General features: G+C 37.1%; 1 protein-coding gene and 1 long non-coding RNA gene across 7 annotated transcripts in view; one reads left to right on the forward strand and one right to left on the reverse strand.

Moving 5' to 3' along the window:
- LOC107321707 (ephrin type-A receptor 6) overlaps window positions 1-6756 on the forward strand; it is a 438332-nt gene extending 431576 nt beyond the window's left edge. For all 4 annotated transcript variants that reach the window (XM_015878874.2, XM_015878893.2, XM_015878910.2 and 1 more), the window contains one exon: window positions 1697-6756. In XM_015878874.2, the coding sequence (XP_015734360.1) occupies window positions 1697-1811 (115 nt within the window). In that variant the 3' untranslated portion in view covers window positions 1812-6756. The remainder of the gene's footprint in view (window positions 1-1696) is intronic.
- LOC107321731 lies at window positions 124-11658 on the reverse strand. Of its 3 annotated transcripts, XR_004309172.1 has the most exons (3): window positions 9979-11658; window positions 3651-6712; window positions 124-294 (listed from the first exon to the last, which is right to left on the reverse strand). It is a non-coding gene; the product is annotated as an uncharacterized LOC107321731 (long non-coding RNA). The 3 variants fall into 3 exon arrangements; XR_004309174.1 differs by lacking the exon at window positions 3651-6712; XR_004309171.1 differs by lacking the exon at window positions 124-294 and having other exon boundaries at window positions 3317-6712.
- Between the last annotated feature and the right edge of the window lie 406 nt (window positions 11659-12064).

Below are 12064 nucleotides of genomic sequence, written 5' to 3' on the forward strand. Positions count from 1 at the left end.
AGCTAATAGAAGATTAATACAGTTTTTACCAAAATAATGCAGGAGAAAGTAGCAATCAGGAAACTTAGGAGTGATAGTTTCATTTGTAACCATACCACACACTAGTAAAGCTCAGGCAGTGAGTGTCCTTAAACATTGGGATATCAGTTTTTATTCAGGCTGCTGAAATCAGTGGTAGAATTTTATTTTGCCATGAATATCAAGTCGAAGCGATTCTTCAGGTGGAAGTTGTTCCATACCTTGCTGCCTTTCTTCAGCCATCCTCAGTTTCACTCCATTTTTACACTGAAAACACTGTAGAACATAAGGGTTTGGAGAAACAATGGGTTAGTATGGTAGCATACTGATACTACCTATTTTGCTCTTGATTCCATTCCCATTCATTCCTAATCATCTACTCAATCATAGAGTCACATAATATCCTGATTTGGAAAAGAACACAAGGACCTGGTGTGTGCCCCGGTGGCGCAGTGGTAGGAATGCCAACCCGAACGAGACTATGATTCTATGACCACTGAGTCCAATTCCTGGCCCCACACAGCACCATCCAAAATCCAAACTCTGTCTGAAAGTGTTAAGTGAAAGTTAGTTTCTTGTCTACCAGGACCCTCAAGTCCTTCTCCGCAGGGCTGCTCTCAAGGGGTTCTTCTCCTAGCCTACAGCGATCAGTCTCTCAGTGCTCTTTTATATACCAATCAAAATTAGACTCTACAGATGCGCTGGCTGGCTTCTTGTATCCTGTGAGCTTACCAAAAAAAAACCAACAGAAAAGGGTTTATTACAAGCTCTATTATTAAGGGGCTTTGGTTGATTGTTCCTCAAGTGGGTTTGTCTGCCTTACAGCGTTCTTACAGATGATCTTCCTAAGGTTATCATCCTTTCTATTTTCTTTTCCTTTTCTCAGATAACTTCAGCTTTCTGAAAGATTCTTTTTCTTCATGTAACCTTTCTTGGGCTATTGGCTTCTTAGTTGTATCAGTCTGTCTGTACTTGATACGTGCTGTGCACTGTTCCTGCATTTCTATCACTACTCCACCTGTAAAAGTTTATTCTTCTAGCTGCTTCTTTTTAGTTTCCAAGATGTTCAGTATCTTGTACGTAGTCCCTGCTGATCTTAAGTGTTGTGTATTATTCCCCAGGAGAATGTTAATCCTAGCAGCAGTTGCTGCTATCTAGTTGCTCTTCATCTGCTGGATATGGAGTGAGGTATCTTCACCTGCAAATTAGAAGCTCAAGAGGGTCATGCCTCCAGCTATTGGCTCCTTTACCACCTATATCTTAAAACAATTTTTAAGGCTGTCTAGACATACAGTGTCAATGCCATGTCCCATTGTGGGGTCTGTACAATTGACAAGATGATACCAAAGTTTCCTGCCTTCGCCACCTCTTTGATCTTTCTCAGTGAACTGCAGTTAGTGATGTTTAGAGAACTGCCAAACACCACCATTCCCCAAATAATCAGAAGCACAGCTTCAGTTCCTTCAACCTCAGGACTTTAAGAGTATAGCAGCCTTGATCCTGTGCAAGTATGAGTGAGAAACATTTGCTGTTAATGTATGTTCTAATGTATGTTATAATGTTCCACTTGTGAAAGTAAACTGTCCTTAAGCAGAGCAATTCAACGTATATTTACATGCTTTTGTGTGATAGAGTTCTTACTATACTTGCATCCATGATGAAACTTTTTATCTTGCAGTGACATTAGAAGAATTGGAGTTGTACTCATTGGACACCAGAGACGAATAGTCAGCAGTTTACAGACTTTGCGGTTACACATGATGCACATACAGGAGAAAGGATTTCATGTATGAAAGTACTAGAATCAACTGTGTTTTGTGCCTCAGCATTTCTAAAACGGAATATATTCTCATTCTTCCCTTCTGCTCTTCTCGACTTCAAGAACTGCAGTCTTCTGGTTAGACTCCAAAAGTACTTCTATGTTAATGCTTCCAAACTGGAATTTTTAATCACACTGCATAGTTCCTCCGTCAGTTATCTGCCAATAAAATCCTGACCTACTACGAGACTTGCTACACATTGATGGATAATAACTCAGCAACTCAGCATGGATGTGTAACTTTGTATAACAGTATTTGGGAAACTTTCACAAACTTACTTGAAAGTAGTATTCCATTTGGCCTGGTGTGGCTTCTTTATCGATGTATTTAGAGTTTGCTGGTAGATCAAAACGTATTTGACTTCTTTCATGTTCTGTGACCATGTAACTTTCCAATACCAAATGTGCAATCAAGAAGTTTCACATAAATATTTATTTTATCTTCTAATTAAATTAAAATGTATGGGTCCTATAGTTACATTACTTTATAATAGTTTAAATGCTGGTAAGCCGGTGCCTCAAAATGTGAGCATAGTTTGCAAAAATGACAGGTGATTTTATGTAGTGAGTTTTCATTGTATTGGAATTGGGAGGACAGTGAGAGAAATCTGGCTGTTATCTTCAGGTCTTTGATTCTGAATTACTTTAGCACTCGACAGTTTTTATGCTTTAAATTTTAGACAAGGTCAGAATATTTATTCAGCCCTAGATATTTTTCTTTCTTTTTTTTTCTTTCTTTTTGAATAGTCAGCATTTGCCTTTACTCCGTGGCAAATTGTCACTAGAAAGCTGATTGTAATGTTTCCATAACTACATGTAAAACATGGTTGTCAGCTATACTGTGGTCACATAGACTTCAGAAAGTTTTCTGTTCCAAAAATGTAGGCCTCCGCAGCTTGAACTAAGTGTCATTTTCACCAGTGGTAGTAGACTTAGAGAGCCAACCATCAGTGCAGTGCTGGAGCAGGTCAGTTGTAGCATTATCTAATTGAAGGTAGTGGTATAGCCACAAACTAATGCTGGAAGTTACACTCTGTGGTGTTCAGTTTTATTGTGCATAGGCAGAAAAGGAGACATAGGACAGCAGTGTAATAATATGTTGCCTTGAGTCTACTTCTGACTGCTTTTAGAAGTGAAAAGCAGACTCTGCTGAAATGGAGTTCTGGTTTCTGTGGGGGCCAGATCTTCATTTAGTACAAATTCCTAAACAACATCAAAGATCATTACTTTTAGAACTCTTCAATAGCCATATTTACATGCAAGAAAAATGGCTGCAAAGGCCTAACATAATATTTGTACCTCTGTAAGATTTACAGCTTTCATGTTTTATTCAGACAGCTTACACAGATGTGCTGGGCTACATTTCCAAACTATTGCATGAGACATGCGCTGCTAGGAACAGGGACACAAGCACGTGTCTGTGAGCTGGAGAAGTCTCACGCAGATCTACATGCATGTCACATGTAAACTGGGTGCAGATGCTTTTGTTAATTTATACATAGTTTGGAGGACATTCTTAAGTTACATGGCAGTTCGATATACTTAAACATTACTAATCTTCAGTTAAATTGTGCGTTTGGGTAATTACTATAATATATGTGTATATCAAAATGAATTAACTACGTTATGTAATCATAATGATATTTAGTGCTTTATTTACAGCTTGTAAATCAAATTGTATTTCCTGACTCTCAAAAAGGCTACCATTGTATACTGGTGGCAAAGAAGGAAAAGCAGAAAGCAACTCAGAAAAGATTAGGCTTCCAAATGGTTCACAGAGTAAGACATGCTAGGCCTGATTCACTGTTGTTACCTTATGTTGGAAGAACTTCATTAGTTTAAATGGAATACCAGTAGTGAAGTGCAGAAAATTTTCTTTCTTCTGTTAAAAAGCAAAACAACAGATTTAAATGAAGAAAGAGTTTTCAGAAGATAAGGATTCACCAGTTTTCTGAGATATCAAATTGATAAGCATGCTTAAAGAAGGGCAGTGCCAGTCTTGTTTTAGCTACAAAGATAATTTTATCAGCGTAGGTAGTCCCACTAACCTCAGTTTGATCAGTTCTCCCCCAGTTCCAAATCTGAGTTTTTAGAGGTTGGTTTTTGTTGTTTTTTTGGTTTTTTTTTGGAAGAGTTCCCTTAGAGAAATAAAATCATACTTACCTGAAACCTTAAAAATAAACCAACATCACAGAGTAATTCAAGACCTGATTTTCCTTTATTATTTCATTTTCTATTATGCCAGTCATTGATTTTATGGCCATCAATGTGATATCTGTGAAAGGAGCCTCTCACATTTAAATTTATTACTGAGGAGATATGAGTCTTTTATTTGTTAATGGAGTTTCAAAATGTCTCATAACTAGACCAGGCCGTAAGTGTTCACTTTTAAATTCTCCTTTGCACGTTTATTCATTCTTGGTAGTGTGCACACAAAGCAGTGTGTTACATGCACACAACCTGGATATATTTCATGGAAATTAATTTCCAAATTTATCACACTACTGAAAATGTATTTTCAAATAATATATAAAAACAGTAGAAAAACATGTAGTAATCAGATCTATTTTTTATATGAATAAGAATTTGGGTAACCAGAAAGAAAAGAAGAAGGGATTTAAGTGAGAATATTTATTAAAAACATTATAAATCCAGGCTTTCTTGGGTTTATATGGTTTGAGTTTTTTGTTTTGGTGGTGCAATGTGACACTTTTATAATAGTTGTTCTGATCAAATTTACTTTAATTCCATTTTGGAAACATTGGATTTGCTCTTATTATGTTTCTAACCCTACTCTTCCATTTTATTCAACACAAAGGAAAATGCTAGTGTTATTTATGGCTGTTTATCTTTTTGTTCATTTAAAAACAAGAACAAACAAACATGGTGTTTTTTGCAAGGCACAAGTATAAATGTGAAATTCAGCTAACTTTACTTATTGCAGGGAATACTTTCTTCAGGTGAAAATTACTTCATTTAGTTAACCTGCATATCATAGTGTGCAGTTACTGATTAAATTTAACATATTCAAGTAAATCTAAAAACACTGCACAGTGTTTAATGACTAAAAGAACTCACCAGAAACTCATGAAATAAAGACCGCATGATATGCAAGCCCACTAAAAAAATGATTAAAATATGGACATAAGGAAACAGTTCCAAGCTTGTTATTTACAAGTCATATCCATGTGCAGGCTTTTCTAAGAGACCTGGCAGTCATGCATCTAGAACAAATCCATCTGTACTGTTATCACTGCCTTTGCACAAGTTAAGTCTTCAGAAGATAGCTTTAGTGAGGGCCTTTGCTGGGCAAGAAAATTGGGTTAGCATCTCTTGGTCAACATGTGTACTACCTAGTTGTCCATCTTATGCTGACCACAGTGCTTCCCAAGTTGACTGACAAGCATCTTAAATGTTCATGCAACCAAGCGGGGCAGTCATCAGTTTAACATGGAAACTCAAGCCATCCCCATGTGATGGAAACCCAGAACCCTGAGACCTATTTGGGGGAAAATTTTCCCCCAAATAGAAGATGGTTTCTTCTGACACAGGATTCATACTATACCACTTTAAGACTTGTAAGACTCACTATCAATTTTCCATGTTTATAGATATACTGAGCCTAATCCTCAGCTCTATGAAGTTCTTCTTCAATACAGATTCATAGAGAGTCCAAACATGGGTCATAAATATCAAGAAGATGCCCTTTATTCAGGTGCAGTAGAGATTATGTGGAACAGCTGGGACTGTGGAGGTACCTAGTAAGAGGGTATTTACCACAGCAATTCCCATGTGAGAATGACCCTGTGGAACTATGTCAGCCACCAAAATAAGGAAGTGTATAATGTCGTTTAACATGCACTGAAGGCCAGTTACTGCACTTCAGGTATCAGCATTGCAAATTCAAGCATGTTTTCAGTTATTGTAACTCAGTTGATTGAATGAATGGTTCTGCAAGACTCATCCTGGCAGCTGAAAATTTCTCCTGTGAACACACAATGCCTGTAACTACCCCTTCACAGGCTCAGTCTATCTTGGCATATATACTGCATAGATTGGGAAGGAGGGCTCACTTCTAATCCAGTCTAATACATCTTTTATAGAAACAAAATAGTATTAATAAAAAGGTTTTGGTCTATTGCATCTCCTAGGAAAAGTATTAAAAATTGAGATACTTCATTTATCATGGCATTTGTGCATGGTTGAAGAGTACTGTATTCTGTTAAACAGATTTCTTTAGGAATGCCCTTGCTCCCTAATTGTAATTGATCTTTCCTGAGTAAATTGCAAAGATAATATTTTTTTTTCTTTATTAACAGTACTATTTTATTTTATTTTTAATAGTAAGAGAGAGATCTGTTAGGTTGGGATAACTCCAAGTACTGCAGTGATCTTGAAATCTCTCAGAGACCAATGAATCAGGACTGAAAAGAGACGGGAAAAATCTCAAAGGATTAGAATAAGGTGAGAGAAAAAAAAAAAAAGCTGTCTGTATTGCGCCAAGGAGTTCTAACAAAAACAAAAGAAACGGCATAAAAACAGTTCCATGTTTTTAGAGTCCACAAAGATCTTCTCCCATCATATACTGTGCACTGCTCATCTGTGAATGCTATGGTTGTACATAGATCCTCAGATTATGGACTAGGAGATACTGAGTACAGAATAGATATAAGAAATATATGGATGTGTATATAAAGAATTGTAAATACGATGTATATCATAATGCCTGAGATTTTTCAAGCATACATAAATTAATTATCTGGTTCTCCATAATGGTAATGGGGTTGATCTTCTCCACTGGCCCTTAAAATTTTAAGCTTCCCAAGCTTCCTTGGCTTGTTGTCTAGAAATGGATGACAGCCTCTCTCTTCCTCCCTTCACAGGCAGACAAAATAAAAAAAGAAAAAGAAAAAAAAAAAGGGGAAAAAAAAATAGCTTTTTTAGTTTGATGTATTCCATGCTATAAAAAGTTTGAGTACCTCTGCTGGAGTCACCAAAGATGAACAGTATATATATGATTTTCTTTTAAGTTGTCATTTATAGACTCTTTTGAGGTTAAAATGTGGGACAAATTCAAGGGAATGTGAGTAATGATTTGCCAGTATATATTATAAAAAGGTACATTGAATTTTAGAAGGGAAAAACAAAAAATGATGAATGTAAGAACAGAAGGCTAAAAAACGAGTAGGTTAAAATAAATTTCCATATCTAAATGTGAAACAACACCACTCCACATGGTGAAATCTGTTTGTGTGCACGTTTCTTTGAATATTCTACATCAGTATTTCTTACTTTCACACAGGAGATTTCACAAGTACATCTCTGTTCCGCAAAGGGTTAATATATTATCTGATTTTTCATACCTGTCTAATTAAACTGTGTGTGCCCCGGTGGCGCAGTGGTAGCAATGCCGCCTTGCAACACTGGGGCCCGGGGTTCGAATCCCTGCTGTGGCGCAAGTGGTAGAAGTGCCGCTCTGCTACACAGAGGCTCGAATCCCGGGGGCTGGACTCGATGATCTCTAAGGTCCCTTCCAACCCGCACGAAACTATGAAACTATGAAACTATGAAACTGAAATTAATAAGGCTAAGGCGTGGCACTGAAGATGTGGAAAAGCATATTAATAAGATCACTCTCAAAAGCATTTCAAGCTTTCACCTGTTCTGCTTTGTTCATGTCCCACATTTTCAACTATGTCTAAATATCCGAGTACTTGACTAGTTGGTAACTATACGTATGTCCCAGAAATAATGTATGTACTGTACCATGTTCAGAAACATCTGAATATGCAAACAGTTCAGTGCTTGTGTGGCTTAATTCAGACGAAGAGGCTGGCTAGAAATGGAACTATTTACATGAGTAGAGTTAGGCACTAAATGCTTGCAAATCCAAACCCTTACAGTATATTTGTAAGGCAGAATCAGGCAGTTCAGTAAATTCAGTTCAACATATGGTTCCCTTGAGTGTCCACCACATTCATTGTTATTATGAGAAAACCTCCTGTTTCATACAAGTTTTGGGGAATATTCATTTCTAAGACGCAAGCTGATTACAATTTCATAAATACTGATACTTCTCAGTATTGACAACTCAGTGAAGAACTACTAAGCAGCACACAGATCAGGCAAAGCCCTGGGAATGATAACTCAAAATCTCAAAGAAATCTACCTGTCTGTATTGTGAACTTTGTGATGGCTGGAGCCTTGTTTGGAGGGTAACCTTACTGCTAGGATTTGCAAAACCAAAATCAGGGAACATCTGCATTGGAATCCAATTATTTATTTCTGATTGTGAAAAACTGCCCACTGAATCATTGAGGGGAATATCTTTATAGTATCAGCACAGCATAATGCTCTGAGTGTCCCCTAGAGCAGTGATAGAAAAGAAAATCTATTTGCTGGTTTTCCTGGGCCCAGCCATTGACAAAGAAAAAAGGTACAGTTGTCATAATTTAGATCAGAACTTCCAGTAGACACAGTTTTATTTTCTAGACATATAACTGAAGGACTAATTTCTCTTCTTGTTGCATGCTGGCTTTTTTGAGAGGAATCTAAGCGAACAGTAAAAAGAAGAGCTGTCTAGTCAAGAGTTGCTTACACACCACATTTTCAGTTTCATCCAGACTGAGTTCCAGGTGACAAGGAGAAGCAAAAAAGAAGGAGAAGCGAAGCAAGAATATCTTTTAGCAAGCTGAATGGTTTGATTCATACAATTCATTAAGCACTATATGAGATTAGATGAAAAAGGCAAAAAATGTAGCCAGTGTTTCAAATCTATAGATTCTTTTAGCTACTGAATGCCAACTTCGCAATTACATTTTTGTCTTGGGAAGGTTCTACTCTAAATCACCTACTATTTTCACATTCTGTTGAAGTATATTAATATTTTATTATTATTATTAATTCCAGCAACAATTACATGATTGTGTGAGGAATTAGTTTCATTGTCAATAGGCACTGTTTTGTTGTAGCTTAACAGTCTGATACTGGCTTCAGTGTCAGTAGGATGCTTCATTGGCAGTAGGATGAAGCCCTATCTTACAGAGACAGCTTTCCTAATTCTCCCTTTCTGCATTTTACTACTGTCACAGTTGTTTTGCTGTTGGAGAACCAACATTTATTAGTATGCATGCTGTCTTGTCATTCAAATGTATTACTAAAAATTACTTTATGAGAGTTTTCATTTCTTTCTTGAGGGTTCCAGGCTGAGACTAGCTTGATCATTTGAGGCATGATCCAAAATCACTTAAATCCGTAAGTAACTATCAATGGACTGAAACAAGGTTTGGGACCAGAGGTTTCCCAGGAGTTGTATGGAATGGATGTTCTACTTTAATAAGGGAAAAGAGAGTGCACTGATCATAGAAGACAATGCTTCTACCTCAAGAATGTGTCAAAAAAGATGATGGTTACCTTCAGTGTGGCACAAGCAAGGTACAAAACACAGTTGTTGCACTGTTGTTTTATATGCAGTGGGTTACCATCACTGAGTTTTGGCTCAAGAAAACAAACCTATTAATCTAACAGAATTTCTACAGTATGTAATAGAAATGGTTTTATTTCTTAGATATTTTCCCGATGTCCTGGATTTAAATCCAGGATAAAACAACCTTCCCCATCAACAAAGAATGCAACATTTATCTGTAGGATTTGTCTCTCTTTTCTTCTTTAACACACAGCATTATACAATATGATCTCCTTCATAACAGCAGTTCTCTCTGTTTTTCACTTTGAACAAACTCTGTCTCATACTCCTAGTGCAATACAGTGTAAGGTTTGAGATTTGCCAGTTAATTAATAGCACAGCAGCAAATAAAATAAATAATACCATCCTAGTTACACTACTTACTAGACTCTTTCATTAATTCCATAGTTCAAGAAAACCATACTTCTCTAAAATACCCAACACATGAACACAAACATTTTAAAACTTGCAGCCATGATTCTGTATCAGCCTCTCCCCAAGAAATCGTTTGGTTTCAATTGGTCATATGTATTTTTAATGTCATGTATCAACAATTTATTCTGACTTTTCGCCATGAGGAAGAAAGCTATTTCGGATAGGAGCAGAGAAAGTTGTTTCTTGGTTATCTGGTGAAGGAATTGAACTCAGTCAGTATTTCAATATATGTTATTCTTACCTAGAGCTATGGTTCCATTGTCAAAATTCCCTTATGTTATCAGTTACATCATCCATGGTGAAGTTGTGATGGAAAACCCAAAGAGTAACAAAAGAGGCTTGCTCTTATTTGGTGCGGTACAACTCCTGTAGACTTCAGTAACAACAGCAGATACTCTGCACTCCTCAGGATTGCTTCTGCAGTTTAACAAGGGAAAAAAAAAGGCTTAAAAAAGAAGACAGGAAACCATATTTACTGAAAGGCAATTGTTTACTTTCTAGCAAATCAAACTTCATCTATCAAGTCGGTGTCAATTGTTTTCACTTTCTCGTCATGAGAAAAATATTTGTTTATCTTCCAAAAATTAGCTTTTGTTTTCTCTTGGGACACAATGTGGTCAGTACGTTTCCTCAGGATAGCTTCAGTTTCTCTGTGTTGGTTTTAAACATATATCAATTAAAGAAGTTTTGATCTCTTCTGTGAAATTAGATTGTACACAATTGAATATGACTGCTTCTCATAGTCTGCTGTTCTAGCATAGCCATAAAATGTATCAATGTATTTGTATATATGAATAACTATTTGATGACAGACACGTTGTATATTTAAGCAGCCATGTCAAAACTTTAGAGGTAGATAGCTTCAAAATTAACAGTATAATCCATACTTGCAACCCATTTTACAGACAAACCATGGCCTCAGCCCAGATCTCTTATCAGTACTCTGGTAACCACTCTTTCTTTAAAGACCCCAGATCACAGTTGACTTTCAGCTGCCTTTTTTTCTTCTCACCAAGATATATTTGCATAATGATGACTACCTGTAACTGAACCTTCACCATCCATCTCACAGAAAAGCAGCCTTGGCACTGTGCCTCTGAGTTGTGTCTTCATTCATCAGACTGAACCTGTGTCACAATGCACACAGCAGGTGAGGTCTACTAATTCTGAGAGACTGAACATTCCATAGCTGGAGCTGTGACTGCCCCGCTGTTCAGAACAGCCTTTTTTCATGCAGTTTATCTCCCACACGTGCTCCAACCACAGTTTTCTTTCCATCTCTTAACCAGTTTATAACAAAATTGCAGGAATAGCCATGAAATAAAAACCTTAAGATACTGATTTCGCAGACCCAAGGGGAACTTACATTAGAAGTGAAGTTGTTATTTTCTAAAAAGTGGCGTTATCATTTTTTAATTCTACTCCTATGATAATACGATGTTCCATGTAAATTCTCATGTGCTGGCATGCCTACGAGTTAATAGTGTTATAGAATGCTCAGCTCTCAACATTAGAGTGTTTTTAAGGTGAATTGCATTACATATGCCATCTCTTTGCAGAACGAATATGGGGTTTGGCAAAGCTACCTGCTGAGCAACATAATAAGATTTTTGTACAAAGTACAAGTTACTGATTATTATTGTATTTTATTTTTCTATGATTTCCTAAGAGGCATTATCAGGTCTTACAGATGGGGTAAGCCTGTTTATTAAGATATTTATTAGCAAATAAAAGTTACGGTACTGGTGGTTATTTTTGAGTTAATGGTGTTTGTTTTGCCTTTGGTTACTAATATAATGATACACAGTGAAGCCTGTCATACATGATCATGCAAAAGAAAAAAAAAGGGAAAAAAAAAACAAAACTGCTGCTTAACACAGGGTGGTGTACTAATAAAGATGGACCAGCAATATGTTCTAACACTTGAGATGCTTCAGGGTGTTGTGTTTTTTTCTGCAGCAAAATAATGCTTAATTATAGTGACCTCTCCTGTGCTTACCACTGAGCACTTGTGCTCTCATGTCCACTTTTTCCAAATGCACATACAGTTAATGATGTTAGGGAAAGGAACAGGCTGCCCAGGGAGGTGGTGGAGTCTCCTTCTCTGGAGATATTCAAGACCCACCTGGACGCCTACCTGTGTGACATGGTGTAGGGATCCTGCTTTGGCAGGGGGGTTGGACTCGATCATCTCTAGAGGTACCTTCCAACCCCTACGATTCTGTGATAACTATACACCTTAAGAGCTCCAAACAACCCCCCTCTGAAGGAAAACTGCCTTTTCAAACCAAGGAACAGCCCAGATACTTTGGGAAGCAGGTGCTGTC

This window comes from Coturnix japonica, chromosome 1 (genome assembly GCF_001577835.2).
Source record: "Coturnix japonica isolate 7356 chromosome 1, Coturnix japonica 2.1, whole genome shotgun sequence".
Taxonomy (NCBI): domain Eukaryota; kingdom Metazoa; phylum Chordata; class Aves; order Galliformes; family Phasianidae; genus Coturnix; species Coturnix japonica.